The sequence below is a fragment of the Marmota flaviventris genome, chromosome 17, assembly GCF_047511675.1.
Source record: "Marmota flaviventris isolate mMarFla1 chromosome 17, mMarFla1.hap1, whole genome shotgun sequence".
In the NCBI taxonomy this organism is placed as follows: Eukaryota; Metazoa; Chordata; class Mammalia; order Rodentia; family Sciuridae; genus Marmota; species Marmota flaviventris.
This window is the reverse complement of record NC_092514.1, coordinates 34,337,032-34,364,978: the sequence shown is the minus strand read 5'-3', so window position 1 is coordinate 34,364,978 and position 27,947 is coordinate 34,337,032. Positions and strand designations below refer to the sequence as shown.

Sequence of the window (27,947 nt, the reverse complement as noted above, 5' to 3'; positions counted from 1 at the left end):
ATTACTTCCCATTTCTTTTCCATGAAACAAACCAATATTCACTGAGAAAGAGCATCCAATGATTTATAAGGGGATAAAACTGCCCTGTTTCAAGAAAAGCCCTTTAATAATACAAGTCAAGCTCTTGTTTAAACTTAACTTTATTAATACAGGTGCCAATTAATTTTCCTCTCTTCTAGTCCCACTCATAAGCTAGCTCAGAAGTGTAGTAACTTTGAGCCATGTTTCCAAAGGTGGTAAAACTAAGAACAGCAACATAATAAGGACAGGTCACTTTTGGTAATGACACACAAATTAAACTTTCAAAACATGTGCATAGCTTTATTCATCTACTTAGATCTAACCTTTTCACGGAGCTTCAGCAAAATTCAAGTGTGCAAAATGCATTTCTAAAACGTAATGCAAGCAAAGCTTTTCACATTTACACTGGCAGGAAATACAGAGAAACTAACAAGTCACATTAGGGAGAGTTCAGTTCAGATCTTTTTGTTTTTAATGACAAGAATTGCACAGTTTATCATTTTGAGACAATTGTTGCAGACATAAGTATTTAAAATTTTCTAAGCAAGGTGCTTTAACAATAAAAAAAATTTAAGTTGGAAAGAGCCAATAACTTGGATTAAAGCTCACACAGAATTCCCAATTAACCTGGACTCCATTATCTCCCTATACTTTGCAAACAATGCTTAACAACACTTTTTATAACACTAAAGGAGACAGCAAGCTCAAACTTTTTTCAAAGCACACAAGAAATGGTGTCATCACATTACTTAAAGAAGGTGCTAAAGGGGCAGGAAAGGAAGTGAAGAATCCTTTTACTATTTCCCGCTACAGAATAGCCACTAACAGACTTTAAAAAAAAAAAAAAAAAAGAAAAAAGAAAATCACTTCCCCAGTTTATAAAATAGTTCCAGTTTGACAAGATCTATAACTTTTAACAGAGAGCACCAGTTGGGCAATAGAATGAGCATTTCATACTGCATAAAAATTAGTGAGGTGGTTAAGAACCATCAACTATCTCAGGCATTACTACATGGTCTTTCCAAAAATTTTTTAATATACATGCAAGGCACATTGATATAAAAATAGATCTCTGGCCAACAAATATATTAAATAAGCAAATTAAAATTTTGGCTCTGCGATATTGGCAACATCAAAATATAACCAGATAGCTTTGGACCACACATCATTCTCATATTCCTCCACCTCGTTTGGTGTTTCCCCTGCACTGTTTTGGGTTCCATCTCCTTCAAGTTTGGGGATGTGCTTGAGAAATTCTTTTCCTTTTTTCAAGTAGCATTCCTACTATATTTAAAGTTTACCTTTGCTAAGTAAAAATATACTAGAGAAACAGAAGAGTTGGGAATTTTGACTGATTTAACTAAAACTGACTGGTTTAGAACAGCATTCTCTTTTGTATATAAGCAAAAAGTAAGTTCCCCAGCTCAGACAGCAGATAATTGTTTTCTAAAAGAACAGCAACTTCTTTAAGTCATTCTTCCTCTTTTTGAGGCAAAGGGAATAATAGAAACAAAACTAAGATTTAAAATATTTTTCAGTAGTAGAAGACATTTTAAGGCCAAAAAGTGTAATATTAAGCAAATCTTTTACTTTCCTAAGTTATTGTCATTCATAGGCCAATACCAACTATGGATTAGCTATTTGTACAGATTCCCTCCCAAAGATAACTTTTTTTTCACTCACTTTTGTTAGTGGCTGTGCTACAAAAAAGGTACCAAAGCAACCTATGGTATATGTATGGTATATAGTAATGTAAAAAGTGCATCACATTCTTGATTTTCAGTTTTCATAGCAGCAGCAGGATTAATCTAAGACAGAAAACAGTTGTATTTTCATTCAAAAAAAAAAAAAAAAAACCACAACACCTATCGAAATGTACTCAATCATAAAAGGATTCACCTCTATAAATGAGAAGACATTAGACAAACAAGGGCAAACTAAAGGCAATCATTCATATTTACATATTAAAACTTTTTTGTTAACACCAAATCTTTACACTAGATCTAGTAAAACAAATAATGCATTTTAATAAAGCAGATGTTACTAAAGCAGTATCCATTTTTGGAGCCTTTGTTTGTTAGCACCTGAGGAGAAAAAAGGGTATATAGAAAGCTATGTAATTTACCTCAAGTTAATTTGTTGGTCTATATAGACTACAACTTAAGATATACAGTGAAAGTTAAAACTGAACTGGAAAATAAACATTTGTAGGTGTTTTTAATAAGGCTGTAGAAAAGGGATACTGCACTATCAGAAAATGGCTTCAGAACCCTGAACACAAAACTTTATGTATAAAGAGGGAAGTTTGAATCAGCAACTATCACATGAGGATGGGTGTTCCATAGTTTCTAGCCCATATTTGACATTCCCAGTAATATAAAAGCAATATACCATTCTTGCTTCACTGAGTGTTTATTATTATGGAGACAACTTAAAAACGCATTCATAACATTGCTGGGATCCTTTAACTACTTTAAGATCTTTCTTGAGCAGCAAAACGGTGTGGAACTTAAAACTCAGTAAAGCAGTGAGCAGAGTCGATGTTTCATCATTCTTTAAACCAGCTCCCGGTGGTTCTGGTTCTCACACATCTGAACAGACTGATGTTTAAAAAGAAACCTTTAAAGACACTCATAGCAGAAGCCCATCTTTTTTCACCATAAAAGAATCCTGGTGCCCAGTCAATTAATAAAAGCAATATTGACTTTAAGAACTACCATGCCTCTGGCAAATTCAGAGCAGCAAAGTCTAGCCTTGTCCTCTGCCCTTTCCTTTTCCTTAAAATCTAGAAGCAGGGCTATCAGAAAACACCGTCTTATTTAGAATCCACCTGCTGCTGCAGCATCAACAGGTCTTACCATAAAAATTGTCATACTTGTATATATTTGTCCTACTACAATATCAATTCTGCAGTTAGCACATGAGGGATCATGTGTTATTTGAGGACATGGCCCAGAGGCACTCCTATACCCATATCCCTTGGAAATTGCACTTTTTAATTAATTTATTTCTCCTAAGAAAGCCTTACAAAAAAATGACTCCCCTCCTTATTTGGTGGAATTTAAAATTAAGCAAAGCCCTATTATAATTTCCTTGCCTGTGGCCATTTGTTCCATGACAAAAATCACACTAAGTGGCTTTTTTTTTTTAAACTTATTGGCAATTACAGAAAAAAAAAAAAAAAACCCATTAGATGCCTCTAATATGAGTTAGCAACAAACTTAATAGCCAAATATGAAACTACTGCTGCTATGTCATTTTATGAAGAAACACATTTTGTATTGTGGACAACTCTGATAGCTGAGGTTTGTCATTTTGCCTAAGAACTGTTACTTGAAAAAACAAATGCAGCACTTTTTCTTTTTTTTTAAGTTTTTGCAGATTCTGAGTGGTGACTAAGTATGCAAATGATTAAGGACAGCAAAATTCTAAAATGGAGACAAACTAGCCATTTATTTCAAGGAAAAAAATAAATAAGTAAAACAAGCTGCCATTAACAAATCCCTAGTTATTGGCAATCTCCTCCTAAAAAGCAGGGGAGGAAGATGAGCTACTACAGATGGTGTAAATATATTTTATGTTAATGGTTCATTACTAAGGAGGTTAGAGGAAAGGCTATGCAATTAACTTCAGTCCAGCAAAGTGGGGGTGAATAAAGAGAAAGATGAATACACCCTGTCTTTTGTGGGGACATCTACACAAGAGTGGCATGTGACACAAAAGCCTACAATCAAGACAAATTTAAAAAAAGAAATCTTCACCCATAATTAGTATCTTCATAGCTATTAAAAAAATAGGTCATGATTTCATTCTTAGTGCCATTTTTCAAATACTACCCCTTTTTAAGGATTTAAACCACCTGACTTTATTCTGTGTAATGAAAACAAATGGCACAAAATAAATACAAGTTTCATTCTGAATACTAATGTCTTATACACATTCACTAATCTTTTATCCTTCCCTCACATACAAGCACCCAACACACAAACATGCATGCATACACACATACACACAACCACACACACACCCATAGACACACACAGCTTTTTCAGTCTTTTCAATGGAGGGATGTTAAAAATCCCCTCTAGACTGTATTTGGTTTATGCTACAGTACTAATACTCTGAGTCGAAGGAAAATTTTATAATGAACAGAAACATATTGTTATTTAAATGTGCTAAATTAATCACAGCTGAAGTTTGTTTAGAAGCTTACACAAAAATAATCAGAAAACAGATCAACTCTTCAGATTTTTTTAATAAGTGCTCTGTAAGGAATTGTGTGAGGACCTAAGGAGAAAGATTGCAACAAGTAGAGTTAAGTGTAACCAAACAGCACAAAGGAGAATTTGTCCCAAAGTCCTGCTTGTACCTAGGCAATTAAGTCCATTAACCCAATGCCCAAAAATACTGACGGTTAATATGATGGGGCACTAGGGTTCCCAGAAAATTAAGACATTCCTAACCACTATATATATATACCTCTAATCATATAAATTTCAGTTCAGAAATAAAAGTGAAATGTTGCATTGTTTCATTTAGAATTGAGACTCAAAAAAACCTTTGGACAAACAGAGAAGGGTTACATTCTCTTCAGCTTCTCTGAACCCAGAAGCCTGAGGGATATAGGAGGGAATTAAGAAAGCAAAGACTTTTTAAAAAGTATTTAATTGTTGCTTCCAAGGTAAATTCAGATGGGGGTTGGGGTGTTTTTTTTCTTAAATATATGTTCATTCAACTCTGTATGTCACAAACCAAGAAAGTTTGTGAGTTGCGAAACAAAAAAACTTTAAAATTCCAGGCAAGCAAAATGGACATTTAAAAATAAGAGGTGTGGGGTGAGGGTGGGGATCTGGCCCTAAGACAAGTGGTTACACAAGGCAATTGAACACACAGCAGAACTTTAAAACCTGTAAAACAAACTGGAGCCTTTTTTTTTTTTCTTTAATCAACCTTTTATCTTTTTTTTAAAACTTTTTGAAAATTTTTATTAAAAAAAAAACACAAAACACAAGACTTTTTTTCACTTCAGTATGTGGTATGTTGCATTTTCCAGTTTGTTCAATGCTTTAAAGCTCAAGGATGCCTCTGCTTTCAATTGTACATGGGCCTGAAGCATCCTAGAATTGGCAAGCAGGCAGGAGACTCAACAAAAATCAAAATAGGAACAAGGCAGACTAAATGCAGGGCACATCTGTAAACATATTATACATTTGAAAATTACAATATCAGTAAAAGTGATACAGTTTACAGGTGAAATGAAACTATCTGGAACTGGCCTACCACAAGTTTCTGAACCTGGACTGATACAATAAGTTATTTTATATATATATATGTATATATATATATTATGTATAAAAAGTTTTGTTTACATCAAGTGGAATTGGCAATCCATGCTTATAACTTTTTTAAAAATCTAAGCAGGGCAGAAATCCAGACTAAAAAGATATTTTCTCTACTCTACATTGAGTCCAACAGCTTCTTTCATGAACTACTTATTAAAAGCCTCAAATAATCAACAAAACAAGAAAACCATCCATACTACAGTCACTCAAAACTGGACATTTCTTAAGCAAAGGGGTAGAGCAAAAAAAGCAGTTCCTTTCTCCCCAGATATTCCTAGGGGATCCAGCTTACTTTATTAGAAGACTACAACTCTATATAAATGCCCTGCTATGTTAACCTGTATTTGACATACATGGATATACTAATTTCTCTCTCTGTGTATATGTGTGTGTGACGTTATGCTGTGTCAGGCCAGAGAACTTGTTATTATATCACTAACATCACCCAATCTTAAATTGGACCCTTAGTTTCTGCACACACACACACAAAAAATTTATTTCAGCATGCTATACACAAGCTGCAGTGCAACAGGATGGCAATGTGATGATAAGACAGGGCTAATGCTCTTTTCTGCCCAAAAGAAAATTTCAGAATTTCACATTATTTTCCTTAAAAACCCATTTTGCTCTAGTAATAAAATATATTTACTAAGATATAATTAGAAGCTAATAAGCTCAGAAGTATAATTTGCATGAAAGCACACCTTCTATAAGCAGGGTTTATTACCTCCTCACTGGCTAAAAACATGAAAAGTTTAGTTTTCATTGCCTTTTTTCCTTCCCCTTTTAGATTTTGCTGAGAAATCAAGAGAATTTACAGAAAAGTACAAGTTTCTCTTAGATGTTTGATGAAAAACAAGGAAAACTGCACATTTAGTGTTAGTGACAGAGAGCAAGTCTGGAGCACCTACAGTTGAAAAGCAGAATATATTTTTGCTCCCAGTTATACAATTACATTAAAATATGGGCAAAGGATTCCCCCCATATCTAAGCCAATTGCTTGTTCTGCAACTTTTCTTTAAATGACACTCATGGATTCTTCAGTTGTTAAAAGTTCAACATATAACCAAAACAAGTTAACTATGTACCCACCAACTACTCCAGAATTGTAGAACTTCAATGCCCTCCCCTATCCCCACCCCACAAAAAACAAAAGGAAAGAACAAAAAGATTTCCCCAATACCCCACAGAGGCTGCTTAAACTCCTGGCAAGACATGCAAATCATATTTGCTAAAAAAAAAAAAAAAAAAAAAAAAAATACACCCCTGCAAACTTCAAGGCATTTATCCAGCATTCTCGCAGGGCTTAAAGTAAAACCAAAAGATCAAGGGAGGAGTAGGGGAAAATGTTGAATCATTCTGGGTTCCCCGTGATTAGTGTATCACTTTAGTCACAGAACAAGATACAGAGATCTTTTAAGTGGATTTGCCTTTCCAGTGGGTCATTTGTTGCCCAAGTTGATGACAGCAGGAACTTTAGAACCACGCTTGTAAGTCTGTATTCATTAATCACTTGCATTCACACTTAAACAAAAACTTACAAATAAAAAGAAAAAGAGAGAGGAAAAAAAAAACAACAAACTATTCAGTACCGGAGATTAAATAACCATGTGTAGTCTCTTGAAATAAATTTGATTCCTTAAGAAGTCTAATTACTTTCAGTTGCCTTTTTTTAAATAACTATATATATATATATATAAATGTATATATATATATTTGTATATATTATCCTGTGATTCTACTTATGGTTCCTCTGCTGCGTTGAAGATCTAGGAGCATAAAAGCCTTGTGTCCCCCATGAACGGTGGCTCTAATGCTGCAGAAAGGTTACAAACAGGCAGTCTGGTCCTTCATTGATCTGGACTATCCATGGCTTCATTGTAAGTGATTATCCTTTTGGGATCTAGAGGGAAGGTTAAAAAAAAAATGTAAAGATAAGAAATGGAATCCCAAAATAAAGCCTAAGTAATCATAGTTTAGGCTGCCCCCTCTTATTAAAAACACAATTTAAAGGCTACTCTTTATAAATACACATCCAATTCAGTTTCTTAACTCAAAAAAATCAGTGGTAGAGAACTTGCCTAGTAAGTGTAAGGCACTGGGTTCAATCCTCAGAACCACATAAAAATAAATGAAATAAAGGTATTCTGTCTACGTATAACAACAATAACACAAAACGTAAACTTAGCCAGGCATGGTAGCGCACACCTGTAACAGGAGGATTACAAGTTCAAAACCATCCTCAGCATCAGCGAGCAACTCAGTGTCTCTAAATAAAATACAAAATGGGCTGGGGATGTGGTTCAGTCCTTGAGTGACCCCGAGTTCAATCCCCAGTACCAAGAAAAGGAAATCTGAAAAAAGTGGAGTCCCTTCCTTGCAAAAAACAAAAACTTAAACCATCAAATCTTCATACAAAAAACAACAACAAAAACCACTTTCCTCTTTTTCTTTTCATCAACTGAAGTTAAAATTTATTTTAACTGGTACAGACTGTCCAACAAGGACCAGTTTAATTAAAAACTTGGCAACCAAAAACTTCACTGTGAAGTTTTTGATGTTAGTTCTAATCATGACTCATTGATTCCTTCTTATTTTCCACAGGACCACCAGCCTTCATTCTCAGCAAAAGCAGATGCTGTAGCTCAGTGGTAGTGTGTGTGCAAGGTCCTCCATTCAATCTCTAGCACCAGTGCATGCACACATATGAAAAGAAAAGGAAAAAAAATTAAAAGCCTAGGGGTCTTCTGGGTTCAAAATATAAAACTGTCAGAATATGCCCGGGCAAAGCCTGCAGGGGTATTCTAAAGTATTAAATTTCTATTATTTAGCTAAATGCTCCCATTTTCTGAAGGGACAATATTTTTATTACATACTACTTCTACCTATACTAAGAATTTTTTAAAGTACACATACTTCAATGCAAAATAGACAAACCAATAAAACTTGTCACCTAGTGGAAAATAATAATGGCCTGAAAATAGTAACATAGAACTTAAGCTCATATCAGCTTAAGAATCAATCTAAGGCTGGGATTGTAGCTCAGTGGTAGAGCACTTGCCTAGAACATGTGATACTGGGTTTGATCCTCAGCACCATATAAAAATAAACAAAATAAAGGAATTGTGTCCACCTACAACAACAACAACAACAAAAAAAAATCAATCTAGTCCAGAAATTATGTAATATCCTTTCTGGGACTCCAAGGCCCACCTTCTGGCAATCTATTATGAAAATAATGCTCATTTCTAATAGTAGTCACTTTACAGTACAAGGTAGGTCTACTTTTGAAGGGTATATTTTCTAATCTGTTTTTTAAGTTGTATATTTGATTAAGAAAGTACCCCCACCCCAAAAAAATCTAAATAATTTAAGAAAAAGACTTGACCCTAAAAACAAGATGAGGTCAAAGCTATAGTTTAAAAAAAAAAAAAAAAAAGGTGGAGTAGTGTTAGGACATTAGGGGAACCTACATTCTAATCCTGCCACCCTCTAGTTTCTATACCCATTATATTTTAATATATTTAGGGAAAAGGCAAACAATAATTAGTATAACCAATTTTAACTTTTTGAAGATTCCAAATAATCCACATGTTGATTTTTTTATTCCCTCCTGCTAGTCACACCTTGGTTATGGGAGGGTGAAAATAATTGCGTGCGCCCGCCCACGAGAGTTCCAGAGACTGAACCCAGGATCCCTTGCATGCTAAAAACACTATATCCTTACCCCACTGATCTTCCTTTCTATCAGAGTTAAAAAAACAATTCACTGCTTTGTCCAGCTGCTGGAGTATTTTCATACTTATAGTATTACCTGATCCTTATATGGCATATTTATAGTACCTGATCCTTATATGGCAGCTAGTGCCTTGTGACTGCAATAATTAAATAGCAAAAAATACAAAATGTATTTGGTAGGTCACTTCATCTGTTATTCCCAGCCAAAAAGAATATGTAACAACTGCTCATTAATACTAACATTTCAGGTAATCTAAACATTCTTACCTTGCTTCTGCAAATTCCAAATAGATTCCATTTCTGCAGGGAAAAAAAGAAAAAGGATCATTTTATGACAACTTTCAAGGAACAAATGCTTTTTCCCTTAAAAAAAAAAATACATATATATAACCTAGATTGATTACAGCTGGGCTAGGGCTAAAAATAACAATTCTACAAAGCACTGATGTCTTTCTGTAATTCTTTTTTTTTTTTTTTTTTTTGAACTAGGGATTTGAAACCAGAGGTACTCTATCACTGGGCTACATCCCCAATCCTTTTTTAAACATTTTTTTTTAGTTGTTGATAAAACCTTTATTTTATTTATTTATATGTAGTGCTGATAATCGAACCCAGAGTGCCTCACACATGCCAAGCAAGTGTGCTACTGCTGAGCCACAGCCCCTTTTTATTTAAAGACAGGGTCTCCCCTAAATTGCAGATGCTGGCCTTGAACTTGCAATCTTCCTACCTTAACTTCCCTAGGTGCTGGAATTAAAGGCTTGCAGCACTGCACCCTTCTAAGAGATGAACCTATAATTCTTAATTGCCATGTTTAATACAGGAAAAAAAAAAAACCCACCCACCCACACAACCAAATACTTCATGGCAACTAATCACTTCTGAAGAAGTCTTTTGGACACAGCATTTATCAAAGTTGATTAAATCCGATGCTTAATATAAGCATCCAGGCATGTGGTTCTACCTCTAAACTATACCTACTTGTCATTTTAACCCATAAGGTCAATATGCCAATCCATATCCAGTGACTAATGACAAGATCCTCATTTGCTCCAATTTCATTCAAAACATCGACAAGGAGCTTATTTGGCATTTTCATTAAGAAAATATGAACACACCCAAATGATAGCAACAGAGAAAATGCAAGACAAATTCTACCAGGCATGCAAGAAAGCTTCACAAGAGATACCTGAAGCCCTGATGAGTAAGACAGTAGATGACTATTATTCTATAAGAATCAAAGGAAACACTGTACCTAGGACATAAAGTAAATTAAAAAACTACTTAGTAAAAGGAACAAACTATAATAAAAATCAAGAATAAATATTTCTCTTATGGTCATACAACAGTTATTTGGAAAAGCTGAAGATTATTTTACTCTATTTGGATTCTGTGTTAAGTGTAATCTAGGGCTGGGGATGTGGCTCAAGCGGTAGCGCGCTCGCTTGGCATGCGTGCGGCCCGGGTTCGATCCTCAGCACCACATACAAACAAAGATGTTGTGTCCGCCGAAAACTAAAAAGATAAATATTAAAAAAAAAGTGTAATCTAATTTATTAGCAATCAATATAAAGAAAAATAAACTGGAGCTCATGAAGAAGGGATGTATCTGGACACCAGTTACAGCTAAGTCACAATCTAACCCCTCTCCAGGTTTAAATGAAATTAAATGTATGGACCTAAAATTGTAACTGTCATATGCATATGGATGGGGAAAGGAAATAGTATACTCTCTCCCTGCAATGAGCCAAGATCAAAACCATATCTAACCAGCATGGTGGTACACACCTGTAATCTCAACTGAAGCTTTTACTCAAATGCTACAGATTTCTGCTAAGAAAATTACATTATCCTCAAATGAAGGATCTGGAATAGTCAATTTGATTATGTCTGATGAGGGAAAAAGAAGATATAATTCATAGCTTAAAAGCTAGCCAGCGGGGTTGGGCGTGGGGGTTGTGGCTCAGTGGTAGAGTACTCGCCTAGAATGTGCAAGGCCCTGGGTTCGATCCTCAGCACCACATAAAAATAAATAAATAAAGATATTGTGTCCAACTAAAAAATAAATATTAAAAACAAATAAGCAAGCCAGGAGCCAGCATAGTACAGCCAAAAAATAAGCTAAACTAAAAGTGAATGCAAATTCCTTTCCTGCATTAATATTCCTTCTGTGACTACTAGCAACTTTATTTCCTCAATGGGGATAAAATTCAAGGCATGCTAGGCAAGTGTTCTATCACTAAGCTACATCTTCCAGACCTTAAAATTTAAGTTTCCATGAAACTCAAGGTTGCAACCAGAAAGAAAATGTAAATAAATAGTCTGATGCCATACTTAACCCTAACTAAGGCTAACAAGAAGTAACAATAGATTTGATATTATATTTTTGGCTGCCTGTTTTTACTCATTTTATTGGATCATAGCTACACTCACTGTTTATATGCCATCTATGGCTGCTTTGGAGATACAAGGCAAAATCAAGTAATGCGTTATTTGCAACAGAGATCCTACAGGTCACAAATCCTAAAATATTTACTGTTTTGCCCTTTATACAAAAAGTTAAATGACCCATATTTTATAAGGTTGAAAGTCGCTAAGATTTAAAGATTTAGAGGAAGAACACTTTTCAGAGGACAGACCAAAAAGGTCTATGTAAGGGAAGTTTATTATTAATTATACAGGTGAAGGGAAGTCACTGAAGGAATCATTACTATACTAAATATTAGAAATGATTCTTCCAGGCAACTGAAAAGAATGAGATAACATCAAGTCCAATAAATGCTACTGCAAAATAAGTTATGACAGTTTGTTGTCAGAGACAGAAAAGAAAAATGGAGACATTAAGAGACTGGATCTATATAATCTAATGACAAATTGGACTAAAATGTTAACTCACTGAGAGAAAAGGTGGGGGAAAAAAAAGTGGGGGTGGGGATACTGGGGATTGAACCCTGGGGTATATAACTGTTGAGCCACATGCCCAGTCCCTATTTATACTTGGCAAACTAATTCAAATGTATACACACCTTAATTCTGTGTATATAAAATTGAATTCATTAAGGTGATACAACAAAGTAACAGCAGTTTAAGAAGTCTTAAAGTTTAACATACAAGAGAATTGGATGAGATTATCATAACTTTGTGTAGTATGAAAAAGGAACTCAAGTAATGTCAAAATTTAAGGAACAGAATGATAGAGAGCAAAGAAATTCAAAGTAGATAATTTAGGGAAGGAGTATTCAACTATGATGATTCTTAACCAGTATTAAGACACTTGCAACTTTCTAGCCATCTATTCCTTTTTATTCAGCCCAATGCCAGGGCCCTGGCTCAAGTATAGTGATATCTACAATTTACATACCTACATTTCTACTTTCTATAAAGCAGGCACTCTACCAACTGAGTTATATCCCCAGCCCTACAATTACCTTTTAACTTGCCTCTTTGCCATTAGTCAGTCCAGCTTCATTTTCAATGTTTACCACTCTTCCTTTAAAAAGAATTCTGAAGGTTGGGGTTGTAGCTCAGTGGTAGAGCGCTTGCCCAGCTTGTGTTGAAGCACTGGGTTCAATCCTCAACACCATATAAAACAATTTAGAAAAGAGCAACTTTTACTTAAATCTAACCAGACATGGTGTCACACACCTGTAATCCTAGTGACTCAGAAGGTTGAGGCAGGAGTATTGCAAATTCTTCCCTTAGTGCTTGGTACTATAAATACTGATTTGAATGAAACATTCAAATAAGCCAGGAAATAACACAACATAAAGTAGTAACTAAGTAAGATTCCCTTGATACCACTAACATTCAACTTTTGACCTCCCAAAACAGCAATTTCATATGATCAAAACCAATTTAGTATTCAATTCTAAAATTTCTCAAAGAAAAAGAATGAAGTTATGAATCAAAGTCAACCTGAAACTTATTTTTTGTCTTTAAAATTGAACAATGATCCTATTCTCTGGTTAACAAAATGTTAAAAATTAACATCTAAATTGATGTTGATCAATACATACTAGAACTCTCAAAATAAAAAGTCAAGCGAGATGCAACGTTGCATGCCTGTAATCCTAGCGGCTCAAGAAGATGAGGCAGGAAGATCAGGAGTTCAAAGACAGCCTCAGAAAAAGCGAGAGGCTAAGCAACTCCTTAAGACCCTGTCTCTAAATAAATATAAGACAGGGCTGGTATGTGCCCAAGTTCAATCCCTGGCACCTAACTAACTAACTAAATAAATAAATAAAACATAAGGCCAACTCCCATAATTGTGAGCCCTAAGCCAATCTACAATTAATCACACTTTTCAATCACTTAGAAGCCATTTTATACCAAATTCCTTAAGATTCAGCAATCATGGTAAGATCTTCAATTTCAATTCTTTTTCTTAACCTAGATTTACCTATCTTTTGATAATACAAACTATCCCAATACTATGTTTTCCTATTCTGATTTCCTTTCTCAACTAGTAAACTGTACACCTGCCTATTCATTTACAAAGAAATCTTTCAGGGGGTGGGGATGTGGCTCAGTGAGCACTTGCTTGGTAAATGCAAGGCCACAGGTTTGATCCCCAGGACTTGGGGGTGTGTGTGTGTGGGGTCCTTTCAGAAATCTCACCTATTCATTACTTTTTCAATTTGACTGTAACTAGAAAGAGGTACATATTTTCAGATAACTTTGATTTATGGCAGTTAGAAGTCACCACCGTTTCAGTAAACAATAAATCCTTCATCCCCAATTTGAAGCACCAACCAATCAGAATAAGCACGATAGTCTGGACCACCTCTAAATCCACAACAGAAACTTAACAAGTTGGTTTTGTTACTTTTCTCTTTTCTATAATACTTATTCTAATCTGGTTCATACTGTAAGGGTGAAATATCAAATTCAAGCTGCTTGGAATGAAACTTGGAAAGATGAGGCAGGAAGATCAGTACTTGACAACAGTACTTGACAATTCTACTTTAATAGCATGGGTGATTTTTTATTTCCTCCTTACTTAAACTAGTAAAAACTGGGCTTAAATTTCAGCTTCTTTAAAATTCTTACAAGTGATCTTTTGGATTAATACCAAAATAAACTCATTATTATTGTATTCAGAAAGCAGACATAATAAGAAATCAACCAAGCAGTATAGTTACAAAACTGGCAAGTCACTAAGGTTCTTAAACCATCTTAGGGATTATTATGTCCTATGAGAGAAAACCAGGGACCCTTTCCCAATCTAGGAAATTCAACCAGAGCTAAAACTTAAAATTACAGTACTATAGTATGCACATGATTTTCATATTTATGATTAAATATTGTATCTTTACATTTCCTTTTCAAATGGTGCCATGTCGGTGCATGTATCCATGCTGATATCATTAACTTTTTTTTTAAAAGTATTTTTTCAGTTGTAGCTGAACACAATATATTTTACTTATTTATTTTTTGTGGTGCTAAGGATCAAACCCAGCACCTCACACATGCTGAGCAAGTGCTCCACCGCTGAGCCCCAGCTCCAAACATTAATTTTTTTCCCAATATTTTTAGTTTTAGATGGACACAATACCTTTATTTCATTTGTTTTTATGTGGTGCCAGGGATTAAACCCAGAGCCTCATTACTACCAGGCAAGCTCTCTACTGCTGAGCCACAACCTAAGCCCCCAAACATTAACTTTTTATAACAGATTTGTTTGAATTTTATATTAGTAAATGACAAAACAGATTATGACATTCATGACACTTTTTAAAAATTTCTCGGCTGTGTGGTTTGAGTTTCTTCAAATTGTTACAAATCTCCAAAATATAATCTGCTATATGTAAGTGGACCCCTGCAATTGCATATAATTCCTTTGTCAGTTTTATACAACAATTATCTACAATTTATCTCTTCATATTCCATTTCCCAAATCCTGTAGAAATACTTCAGTTCTCTTGTGCCCTTTCCCAATCTAAAAACTTTTTATGAGTAAATGTTTGTTACAAGTTCAAAGGAGAAGACCTTTGTTATTTCTCTACCTGGAATATCCAAGAATCTAACTGATCTTCCACTTCACATGGTTACCAGAAAAATGGGGAAGCAGAGTTAGGGCTGTAGCTCAGTGGCAGAGCACTTGCCTAGCATGGGGAGGGCACTGGGTTCGATCTCCAGCCCCGCCTGCTACCCCCCCCCCACACACACACACACAAAGAGGAGGGGCAAAATGAAAAGGAAAGTTGGGGGAAAACAACATTGTCCAGTTGGGAATTTTCTGCCAACTATGCTCCTCATCCATCTATCTTTCTTTCCTTCCCTCCCTCCCTCCTCTCCCCATCCCCTCCCTGTACTAGGAATTTAAACTGAGACTCTACAACTGCCACCCCCAGTCCACTATTCTGTTTTCTCAAATTAAATATCTTCCCCATCCATCAAAACTCATTTTAAATGCTCCTTAAAAACAAGATTCTGTTCTTTTCCTACTTTCACTCCATTAGAAATTCTCTTCCTTCACTATGACATTTAAAATATTGCATTATACACTGTGTATTGTTTTATCCTCTACCTGATCAAATTCTGTAAAGGAAAAGATTCACCCTGTTGAAATAATTTTTCCATAAGTAAGCAAGGTACTGTGCCTACATAGGTACTTCAAAAAGGAAAGGAAAAAACACAGAAAATATTGTTCAACTCCTTAGTTAAAAAACAAAGAACAAAAAAACTACAAAGTATCTGAGAAAAGATTACTTACACCGAGTAAAACTCTTATACCTATCATTCCCAATTGCAACTGTCAATTAGAACCACCTAGAGAGCTAATTTTTTACTCTAGATCCTACCTCAAATCTAGTGAACCAAACTATCTATACCAATAACCTACCATCTGTGGAGATAGTAGAGAAATTTTTAAAAATTTTATGCAACAGTCTACAGTTACTTAAGGAATATTTTATACCAGTAGCTTGTCCATCTATAGAAAAGACACCTCCCAAAGATTAAAGAAAAAGAGCATCAGAACTTAAGTAGAGTTACTATTCATCCAAAGTAGTTGATTTAGGTTTCATACACCCTATTTTTAGGACAATCACCTTAACCTTATATTTTTACTGTATTTCACATTAAAAAATTAATTTTACAGTCAAGAATAGCTTTCATGTTCTCAACCAAATCATCAAGTACATTTTTAAAAAAAAATTTTTTTAAGATTTAGTTATAGATGGACACAATGCCTTTATTATTTATTTTTATGTGGTGCTAAGGATTGAACCCAGGGCCTCACATGTGCTATAAGTAAGCACTCTACCACTGAGCTACAACCCCAGCTTCCTCAAATATAAATCTTGATCATCTCTCTAGGCTCTCTGTGTCTTAAGTCAAATTTACCATATCTTTTTTTTTTTTTTAAGGCTGGGGATTAAACCCAGAGCGGCCTTGTACATCTAAAGCAAACATTCTGTACCAACTGAGCTATATCTCCAGCCCCCATATCTTATTAGCTTCAATAAAATGTCAGCATTTCAAGTGCTCTATATTCTTCAGTTAAGTATTAGCCAGGTAAGAAAAATAACAACTCAGCTTAAATTAGCTTTTTAAACACAGGGCTGTTATGTAGCGCAGTAGTAAAGTACTTGTTTCAGATGTACAATGCCCTGGGTTTGATCCCAGCACCAAAAAAGTCAAGACCAAAAAGTCAACCAAATACACACTCTTATCAATCTCTTATTGAGGCTTTAAATGGCCAGGCCATTAAAAAAAAAAAAAAAAAAAAGTTAGGATCTAGAGTTAGAAGCCTTTGAAGACAAATCAGAGTTTCATTAAACTAAGAATTCTGAGTAAGCTACTTCAAAGGAGGTAACAGTTACACATCCTGGGTATATGCATTAAGAGCTATTACCAGCCAGATATAGTGGTACATGCCTATAATCCCAGGAGATCTAGAGGCTGAGGCAGGATGGTGAGTTCAAAGCCAGCCTTAGCAACTTAGTGAGACCTGAATATTAAAAAGGGCTAGGGATGTGGCTTAATGGTTAAGTGCCCCTGGGTTCAATTCCTGATACAAAAAACAAAAAGAAAATTTGTAAACACTGTACATTAAAAAAAAAAAAAGTAAGTCCACAGACTGGGAGAAAATAGTTGCCCATCACATATCTGAAAACAGAATATCCAGAGAACCCCTAAATCTCAAAAAAAGCAAACCAGGTCTAAAATTGCAAAGCGCTTAGACATTTTCCCAAAGATACACAAATGGCTAATAAGTACATAAAAAGATGCTAAACATTACTAATCACTGGGAAGTGCAAATCAATACTACAAAATACCAGCACGGTGCAGTGGTGCGTTCCTGTAATTCCAGTGGCTTGGGAGGCTGAAGCAGGAGGACTGTGAGTTCAAAGCCAGTCAGCAATTTATGAAGGCCTTAAGCAACTAGGGAGACCCTGTCTCTTTAAAAAAAAGGCTGGGGATGTGGCTCAGTGGGTAAGTGCCCCTGGGTTCAATCCCTGGTTTTAAAAAAACCAAACTACAAAATACCACCTCTCACAACCAATGGGACGGTTACCATCAAGTAAACAAAATCTGTGTTGGCAAGGATGTGGAGTAATTGGAACCCCTGTGCACCACTACTCATACATTGCAAAACAGTACGGTGATTCCTCAGAAACTCAGAATTCTATCATATGATCTAGTAATCCCATTTCTGGGTACATTCCATCAAAGAACTGAAAGCAGGGTCTAATAAATATTTCTACATTTGTCTTTGTAGCAGTATTATTTATAATTGCTAAAATATGCAAACAACCTAGGTGTCCCAACACAAATGAATGGATAAAGAAATGGTGGTTGCCAATGTTTCTGAGGAGAAAATAATAGTTGTTTAGTGTCTAATGTGCTTGTTGCCTGGCATTGTAGCACACACCTGTAATCCCAGTAGTTCAGGAGGCCAAGGTCAAGAGAAGAACAAGTTCAAAGCCAGCCTTAGCAATCTGGTGAGGCCCTATCATAAAATAAAAAGGGCTGGGGATGTGGCTCAGTGATCAAGCGGGAACCCTGGGTACAATCCCAGTGCTCCTCCTCCCCAATGACAATGCTTCAAGGCCAGGTGCAGGACGTACACCTTTAGTCCCAACTAGGCAAGGCCAGCAAATTTTACAGTATAATATATATCAAATGCTAAGAAAAATCCCCCAAACTGTAATTCCCATAAATCAATTTTTATGCTTTATTTTATCTTCCCTTCATAGCTGTTAATTGTTCTGAATTACATTTTTAAAAATCCACAGTACTTGTAAGGCTGCTAGAAACTAATGCTAAACCGAAAAAATGTACCAGCCCTGCCAAGACACACTGGCACATTCCTATAACCCCAGCTACCAGGGAGACTGGGGAAGAGGGATCCTAAAATTATGACGAGCCTGGGCAACTCAACAAGACTCTGTCCCAAAATTAAAAAAGAAAAAAAAAAGGGGGGGGGGGGCTGGTGACCTAACTGCGTACCAGAATGCTTGCCTAACAAGTGTGAGGCCCAAAACCACAAAATTAAGTGACACACCTTCCTATCTTAATGAATGGCTTATTTCTGAAGTTAGGACTACACTACAGAAGAAAATAATACAGGAGCTCTTAATATCCCAATAAGCCCAACTGATTATTACCTCTTCAAAAACTTTTAAGTTTTCATTTAAAAAAATGTCCAAAACTCAAGTTGATGTACTTCACTAGAACAAATATTCTCAATAACATCAACAAAACAAAACTACCCTTATGAGGCATTTAGTTTATCTAAACCATTGATATCACATGCAATTAGTCCATGTATAAAGAAAATGCATGGGCTGGGGCTATAGCTCAGGGGTAGAGTGCCTGCCTCGCACGTGTGAGGCACTGGGTTCAATCCTCAACATCACATAAAATATATTGTGTCCAAGTACAACTAAAAATATATTTTAAAAAAAGAAAGAAAATGCATACAGAAATAAGCAAGTCAATACTTCAATTTAGAAAGGCCTGCAATTTTACATTAAAAAAAAAATGCAAGGTCTAGCCTGGACAACATATTAAGACCACCATCTCTTAAAAAAAAAAAAAAAATCACCCATAAGACCACCAACTAACCTACTACTTAAAGGAACATGTCAACATACTTTTTGGAGGTACCCTATTTTCCTAAAAACCTCCAGCTTCTGGTAACTCATATTTATTTCCAAAGAGAAGAGCTGAAGAGCAAGTGAAGACAGGTAAACTATCTGTTAGGTTTCCTACCCTAAGACTTCCATAAATCAATCCTTATTCCCATTTCTTAAAGGAAAAAAATATGAAGAGGACTTCCATTCATTTTATTGTCCTCCAATTTGAAAATAAGGAAAGATATGCAGACTAGGTAATTTGATTAAAAGGTCATATAAACAACTTTGTTATTCATCTCTGAGGCAATGATTTCTTTCAGGCTCCCTGAAAGAATTGGCAATTACCTCGTCCCTACAATCTGATAGGCTAACCCTTTTCTTGGGAGTTCCAAGTCACTGTTTGAATAAGCCCATGTTAAAGATGGGAATGTGCAGTTCATATTAGGTATGCATACACAAATGGGGTGTGACTTTATTAGGGTAGGGGGAGAAATGAGGCAGAAGGGGTAAGACTAAAATCCATTGTTGTATATATCACCATTATCTCATTACTTTAAAGTAATTATATCATTCAGCCAAATTTTTTTTTAGTTGTCAAGACTTTATTTATATGGGGTGCTGAGAATTGAACCCAGTGCCTCATACACACTAGGCAAGGGTTCTACCACTGAGCCATAACGCCAGCCCATTCAGCCTATTTTTAAGATCAAAATCAGTGTTGGGTACCCACACCTGTAATCCTCAGGAGGCTGAGGCAGGAGGATCACAGGTTCAAAGCCAGCCTCAGCAACTTAGACTCTCAAAGAAAGAAAAAAAAAAAGGAGAGGGGGGATGTTGCCCTGTAGTTAAGCGCCCCTGGGTTTAATCCTGGTAACAACAAAATTAAAGTCATATTATAAGAAAGTATTAGCATGGAATTTGAAAAATATCTGGGTTTTATTAAAAAATTAGGGACAGGGTCTTAATATGTTGCCGAGACTGGCCTCCAACTCCTGGGCTCAAGCAATCCTCTTGTCTCAGCCTCTCAAGTAGCTGGCACTGCAGATGCAAACCACTGCATCCACAACTGGTTCCCTTTTAACAGGCTTTGGAGCTACAGATTCCCAAGCACCTGGTCTCTACAATGCTCATAAACAAATATGCTTGACATAGTAACTTGTCTAAATTCTTTCAGTTACCATTCAGCACCCATTATTCCTTGTTATAAGAAAAAATAGTCTGACATTCCATCTTCTTTGGACTCCTTGAAAAAACACTGTTCTTATTCATTTTAAGCAAATTAGAACTACTAAATGCTCACTAATAAAGCAGCACATGATACAAAAGCAAAAAAAGGGAGTATCTGCAAAATATACTCTACTGTAATATATAGCTAGTAAAAAGGAAATATCTGTGCAAAGGAAATAATTTTTTAAAACCCTTATGAAAACATAAGGTAATCCATTCCTTGAGGTAATCTGCCCTCCTCACCACCAATACACATACACCTCTGTAGTCTCTGAACTAGATAGGGTCAATTATACCTATTTATATAAAAAAAAAATGCTTAAGTTGAAAAACTGAACATTTTTTCTAAACTTTAACCATACTATTTCCAAAGATCCTGAATTAAGACATTCTTGTCTTTGCTAGTTGCTTCTCCACTGTCATTCTCAACTAAGCTCTCCAGTGTCTTAAAGAATCACAGAATATTCAAAATTTACCACAAACAATATGCTAAATTGGCCAATAAGAATCTCTGTATAAGAAACAAATGAATTACCTTTAGTGTGATATACAATAGCAGCCCTCAGGTCAAAAGAACCCCAGCTATCATTCCTTTCTAGGCCTCTCTGGTATCTCTGTTCTTTGGCGGAGCCTAACAAAGTGTTCGTAGGAGAGGCCAGAGGATTTTGATTTTCTATCTCGTAGTCCTTTGAGAGAAACACTAAAGCACCTTGACTACTGGTGTCTGCTTTCTGCAGGTCACCTATATGACTGGGTTCCAAGGATAAGGCTCCACTCTCACTAACAGTCCCAGGTTTTAGAATGCTACCCAGAACTTGAGGACTAGTCCGTTTTTCCAGCTCATAAGCCTTGGGAAACACAGGATGCTCCGTTCCTGAGGGGATTATTTCAGCACCCTGTGAAACCAAAGTGGCAGGATATTCTCCTTGAAATGTCACCTCCATCACTTTATGATCTGATGACTTCCCAATAACAGTCTCAGGGCCAGCACTGGGCTCATTTATAAATGATAAACCCCACTGATTCTGGAAGATATCCCCCAGGTTTTGCTGATCTGTCTGAGAGGGCAGATCCACTTGTGCTGTGCTCAACAGCACAGTTTGCATATTTGAAGGATAGATAAAAAGGCTAGACTTAATTTGTTCAACAGCTGCTGAAGTTAAACTCATGTCTTGGAGTACTGAATCAGTTCCAGAAGAGACGGGTGTTAGAGTATTAGCAGCAGTAGTTAGCAGTGGCTGGCCCCCTGAAGGATACACACTTCCATCAGTCCCTGCTAAAACAGGCCCATTGGAAAAGTTGGCAGAAGTAACAGATTTCAGTGCTGACATAGGGACCTGGGATAACCGACTTGAAGACTGGGTCTGAGTTTCCCCAGCAGATGACGAAGAAGATGAAGATGAAGATGGTGAAACAGAAGAATTCTGTATAGTTTTGTTGAGGTTTTCCTTAACTTTGCTTGCATAACTTATTTTAGGAACTATTTTAGCACTGCTATTGTCCACTGGAAAAACTGGGGGTGGTTTAAATAGGGTCCATGAGTCCTCTTTGGAGGCAACAGCTGAGGCATGCTTTCCTTTGGGCCGATCATCAAACTTTTTGCTGCTCACACCAGGTTTAATATCTGAACTTTTACGAAGCATATCACCCATGGCAGGTTTTCCTCGAGTTGTTCCTCCAGGCCCAGTCTCATATTTCCAAATGGGCTTTGAACCATCTACTCGATTTCCCTTTTGTTCACTATAGTCAGGCTTGAAAGTTTCAAGTCCCTGCTTTAAAGTTGGGACGCTAGTCTCTTGTTGCATTATTTTGTCCTGCACTAAATTAAGGTTTTCACAACCCTTGGCACTATTGCGCCTAGCTTTCCTTTTTTTAGGAGTGGTATATCCACTCTCAGATCCACTACCATCATTATCTGCTCCTTTGCCCATATAACCATTAGTAATGTAGCCTGAATTATTTGTTACGACACCATTTGGAATTGCTACAGTATCGGTCTTATCTACACACTGGTTTTCTCCAGATTTGTTTTCGTAAGACTTCCCATTCTTTTTGTCCATACTGTTTTTCTGAATGAAATTCTTGGTTTTAATTCCTGCTTTCCCAAAGGTGCTGGCCTTTACAGTCTGCTTCAGGCTAGTGTCTACAACTTGCTGGTTGCCATTGAGGACCCTGGAAATAGGGTTGGTAGCTTCATCAGAACCCAGGCTCTTTAAAGATATTTCTCTTTCTCCAGCATTACCATTTATTTCACCATAGCCTAAGGGAGAGAAAAAAAAAGACTTAAAAAAAATCACAACATTTAAATTACAGTGGTATCTAACACATACGGACTATTTACTGTGCACTAGATACTATGCTTAGTTGTAAGTTTGTTATTACTTCATATCTCCCCGAAAAGACACTTGTAAGCTCCACTTTACAAATTAAAAAATGTAATCTACTGTTAAGCAGAGGCAGAAGTAAGCCATGCTTCAAACCAAAATCCACAGTATCTGAGAGAACATGACCACCTCTTAAGTATGCCACAACACCCCTCAATCTAAGAAATAACTTGCCCATCATCCTCACAAACCACTGTAAATTTTCCTTACAATTAAGAGTGGATCTACCCTCTGGGCAAAAACCAAGTTTTATTGATTTAATAACATTAAAAGGAAATTAGGGCTAGGAGTACCATACTTGAGCCCAGCAAAACAACGGGGTGGGGGAATAGGAAACAAGATTTAATTTCTATGAAATCCCGAGTGGTCAGTGGTCACCAAGTAGTATCCATTGCATCTATCAGAGAAGCTGTAACACTTATAAACTTTTTCTAATAGTCAAATTCATTTTGACATTAGATCATACAATACATTAAAAAAAACCGAAAACCTGTATACCAATGTTTCTAACTCTTCTAACCCATGTTTTCTTTATTTTTCATTTGGACAAATTCTCACAGAGATGAAGTAACTTACCCAGGTCACAAAGTGGCAGAACTGGAAATCTGAACTCCAGTCTGGAATCCACAGTTTCCTACCACTATGCAACACTGCCTACTCAAGAAATGAAATATTTACTAACAAAACTACAACCAAAGAAATCTAATTTTCAAGTGTTACGTTAATTAGATATTAGATATAATAATTAGATATAACGAAAGCCTTCAACCACCCAAAAGTTAACTCTATGACTATAGGTGATTCAATTGGGTTAACAACTTTTTCTACTCCCTTACCGGTATAATAGTGATATTAGTTATCTACCTTTCTTTGAAAAGTTTACAAAACATATCCTGGGGTCAAGTAAGCCATTAGAAACAGATATGCAGTAGAATACACACACATCCGTTTATGGAAGTTTTTCAGGGTGGAGATCCAGTATGAATATAAATTATTTGTTTTTAATTACTTTCATTCATGGTGTTAAAACCCCTGGCCTACCTATGAAAGCTGAAAAGTATGTGAATTTGTATAATATTTTTTTTCCTTCAAAATTTGTTTTAATTTCCTACATGGTAAATACCGATCAATATAAACCACATCAAAAACTCTTTGAGGCCCTCAGCTTTAAGAGAAATAATAATAAGGGGAAATGAAAATCTTTTGAGCCTGAGAACCATTATGTTTAAAACATGATATAGAATAGAACAGTTGGGAAAGATTCACAAAGAGTCCACTGAAACTTCAGAGAAAAAGGTGGAAATACTGAAAATGAATAAACATTGTCTTCTACTATATAAACTGCCAGAAAATAATTCAAGGTATCATTATTTTTAAAATAGTGGTATAAAATTTGTACCATGAGAATACATTTCATAAAAGTTCTTAACTTCTGCAGTATTACATTTCCATTATTCGGCTATCCTACAGCCAATCAAAAAATTTTGGTGGAAAACTTCTAAACTATATAACAAAAAGGAAGAGATCATTGTTTAGGATGTTTTCTAAAAGGTTTTCTTTAGGAAATCACAAAGTTCTAAAAGGATGTTTTTAACAGATAGAACTATACTCCTGTACAACTCTGGACCAAAGAAAAGAATGACCCACATCACTTACCATGCAAACAGGTTAAACAAATGGCCCATTAGTGATAACTTTTCAAATTCCAATTTATAATAAGCAGTCTTAAATACAAAAATAAAAAATTAAAATAAAATAAAATCCAATGTCCAAACTGCACTGAATGAAAGCAAAGATTCTAGTGAACTAAGTTTACTATCTAGGGACTTAAATATCAGAAAAATACCAGAAATCGCCAATAAAAAATAGCTTAGTCACTGTACTGAACCCCAAACTTCTTTACTTTTTCTGTGCTTGGGATACAACCCAGGGCCCCATATGTACCAGTCAAGAGCTGTACTAAAGAGCTACATTCCCAGAAGTTTTAAGAACCAAAAGAAAGACAAAAAACTAATTTAACTACATAAAAAATTTTCCCATGGCAACTTTGTGGGTATTGTATAATAGTATGCCAGAGAGGCATTTTATTTTTAAAGCTTAGGTCTTTAAGAAAAATGTAAACATTAAATTACTGAAAGAAATTAAAAGACTCCTGGTTTAGGGATGCCATGTGACCCCTACTTCAAATAAACTCAGCAAAACTAAATTCTGATACATCTAGTGTTTGGATTAGAAACTGAAATTACTCAACACATTTGGTCTTCTCTTGCGCCCTCTTCTGGATAAAGAAAAATGATTCCTTTTTATAGGTTAGCGGGTAATGGGTCATAAAATCCCACCTCAAGATATTACTGATAATGTTTGAAAAATAACCTAATGTTTTCTTAGTTATTAGCATTGCACACTCTGAATCAACAGTACTGTGTGACTAGGCAGCACATTAATGCTCACCCCAAATTGTTCACATTCTCTCAACATTGCTAAGCTGTTTCCCTTCTTATTCTTTATTCCAGGATACGACATTGAAGAATGCCACCTTGAACAGATCAGGGGCTGCTTCTACTGATAGAGAGGAGCTCTGCGTTAATAACCTGACTGGTAAAACCCAATTTAAAACCCACACAGTAATACTGCCTTACATATTCCAAGCAATGAGGTAATACTTTTTCATCATTTGAAAAATCTAATGTTAAAAAGATCCAGTATTATATAGTTCCTAACAATTTAAACTGCTCCAAATTCTTAAACGTAACTCTTATAGACCTATGTGTTCTCTACTGAACACCTTAGGTTCACCACCCCCTAAAAATGGAAAATCTGATATGCCAATTTCAATCTTCAAGTTACAGCACATCTGCAACAGAAAAGCTGTTAGTTTTTCTCCAGCTCTCAATAATTGCTGGTATTAAATTTGACATGCTGGATTTAACATGCGCTCTCTAGCCTTCATATCTCAATTTATGAAGAACCCCATATTAAAAAAAATATGCTTGATTATAAACTTTAAAGCTTATTTCATCTCACCAAATGACTTTTTCCCTCAACGTTTGATAGTTTGGGAATCAATATTGGTTCTAAAATGCGAAAAACATCTTTCATGTTATCATGGAAAAAGACTCATCTGAGGCAAAATGGTAGTGGATCCAACCTCATGGAGGAGCCACTTCAGTTCACCCTTAAGGACAAGAAAGGGGTCAAAAAAACTGCCCGTCTTCCGTATCCAATCAAACATTTGTTTAATCCCTCCCCTTAAAGACACTGCCCCAGCCCAGAAGGTTAAATATTGGGTGGGGAGATGGATGGAAGACGGTTTGGGGGTTTTAACCCCCCTTTTGGTAGAAAATGAGCCGCTCGAAAGAAAAGGCCCAAGTGAAAGCCTCAGAGGCGGAGTCGTGAGCGAACCTGGCAGGAGACGAGGTTCCTGTGGCAGAGAAACTCGTGACCGGGGAGCTTGGTTCCCGCTGGGTACCCCACCCGGCCAGAGGCACCGCCTCAACCCAAAATGAATCCCCCGGCCCTACTGCCCGAAGGATCTCCGCGGCCGCCGCCCGGGGCCTCCTTCCCCTCACTAGGCTCCTAGTCCGGCTCCCCGCCCCGACCGCCCGCGCCTCCCGCCGAACCCGGGAGCGGGAAACGCGGCCGCCGGCGCGCGGGGCTCGGCACAGGCCGCTCCCCTCGTGGCCGCTTCCCTCCCCCACCCCAACCGCCCCCGCCCCTCACCCCAGGGACCCGCCCGGGGCCGCGCGGCCGCCACCGGGTTACACAACCCGGCCGGCGCCGGGGGGAGGGGCGGCCTAGGGGCCGGGGGCGACGGCGCCCCCGAAGTGCTGGGGGATAGGCGATGGCCCGTGGGGTTCCCGGGTCGCTGGCTCCGCCACGCCGCGTGCCCCTCTACACCCTTTCCCCTCCGCTCCTCAGTGGGCCAGAGTCGGTGACAGGAATCGGCTTCCAACATGGCGGACAGGAAGCGGCCCCGCGAGGAGGAGAGAACATTCCAGCCGCGCCGGCTCTGGGGGGAGCGGGCCCGGGGCGCCGGCCTCGGGAGGAGCCGCGGGGCCGGACTGCGGGGTCCGGCACCCAAAAAGGGCATTTAGGAGTGGAAGTGACCCCAGAGACCAGGGGTCCCAGTCACCCCCCACGACGGGGGGAACCCCAAGGCCACAGGTGGGCTTGGGGTGGCGGGTGAGGACGCTTCCTTAACTCAGTCCACCTACCCACTCCTCGCCGCCAGCAACAGGGCCTCGCGACACCACCCGGGTCGGGATTCGCTAGGCCTTCCTGAGTTACACCTCCAGGGGATTTTTAGGGGGGTAGGTTCACCCCACTTCAGGACTCCCAAATTAAGGTAACTCAGGGCCACAGAAAGGTAAACGGGAAAGGAATAAGGCTGGATCACCAAGGCCGACCCTGCGGGTCTCCCTTCAGCCCGGGCGGGGGCCGGGAAGGTCACGCTGGCCTGGTTGGGCCTCTCCCATGCCTAAGAGAATGAGAGGGCGCTGCAAGCCCCTCCGCCCTACCCGAGCTTCGGGAGAATGAAACGGGGCATCCCCAGACCCCGAGGAAACACACACACCCCGACCCCGTCCGCGCTTTTCAGATCTAGCCCCACCCCCAACTCCCCGTCCCCCACCCCCAACCCCCTTCCCCCACCCGTCCTCCCTCCCAGACCTGTTTTCTTCTTCGGCGTTTCCTGGTGCTGCTGGAGGGTGTGTTTCTGCTCATGTTTCAGCGGCTTTGGCTGGGCCTTGGGGCTGCCCTCGGCTCCATGCTGCAGGTATTGGTGAGGCTGCTGGTGATGGTGGTGGTGGTGATGGTTGTGGCTGTGGTTGTAGAAATAATAATGGTGGTGGTGGTGCGGCTGCTGCTGCTGCTGCTGCTGAGGATGATGGTGCGGATGGTGGTGGCTGTGATGGTGCTGAGGCTGTGGCTGGCCGGGCTTCTCCTCCATTGAAAGCGGCTGGGACTCCCTGGCTGAGGCTGCGGGCTGCTGCACCGTCAGGATCTGAGGCTGCTTCTCAGAGCTCGCTCAGTATATCTGAGCGCGTCTCGCCAGCGCACTGGTTAACCGAGCGATTCTGCGAGATTGGCAGCCGCGCTCCAGCAATCAGGAGCCACGCTGTGCCGCAGGCCCCGCCCCTAGCCCAAATCCT

The 27,947-nt window shown here is 37.9% G+C and overlaps 1 protein-coding gene across 1 annotated transcript; it reads right to left on the bottom strand.

Moving 5' to 3' along the window:
- Positions 1-294: 294 nt before the first annotated feature.
- Positions 295-27,947, bottom strand: Nufip2 (nuclear FMR1 interacting protein 2). Its single transcript, XM_027924393.3, has 4 exons — positions 27,466-27,947; positions 20,949-22,673; positions 9,369-9,401; positions 295-7,266 (listed from the first exon to the last, which is right to left on the bottom strand). The coding sequence occupies exons 1-4, from the start codon at positions 27,743-27,745 to the stop codon at positions 7,214-7,216; spliced, it is 2,091 nt and encodes a 696-aa protein (XP_027780194.1). The 5' UTR covers positions 27,746-27,947; the 3' UTR covers positions 295-7,213.

Bases quoted from the DNA above. Each gene is read 5' to 3' on its own strand.
- Nufip2 (XM_027924393.3), bottom strand. From the start codon at position 27,745: ATGGAGGAGAAGCCCGGCCAGCCACAGCCTCAGCACCATCACAGCCAC. The intron at 9,402-20,948 runs GTAATTCATTTG...TTTTCCCTGCAG, and splicing joins TATTGTATATCACACTAAAG to AAATGGAATCTATTTGGAAT. The intron at 7,267-9,368 runs GTAAGAATGTTT...CCTTCCCTCTAG, and splicing joins TTGGAATTTGCAGAAGCAAG to ATCCCAAAAGGATAATCACT.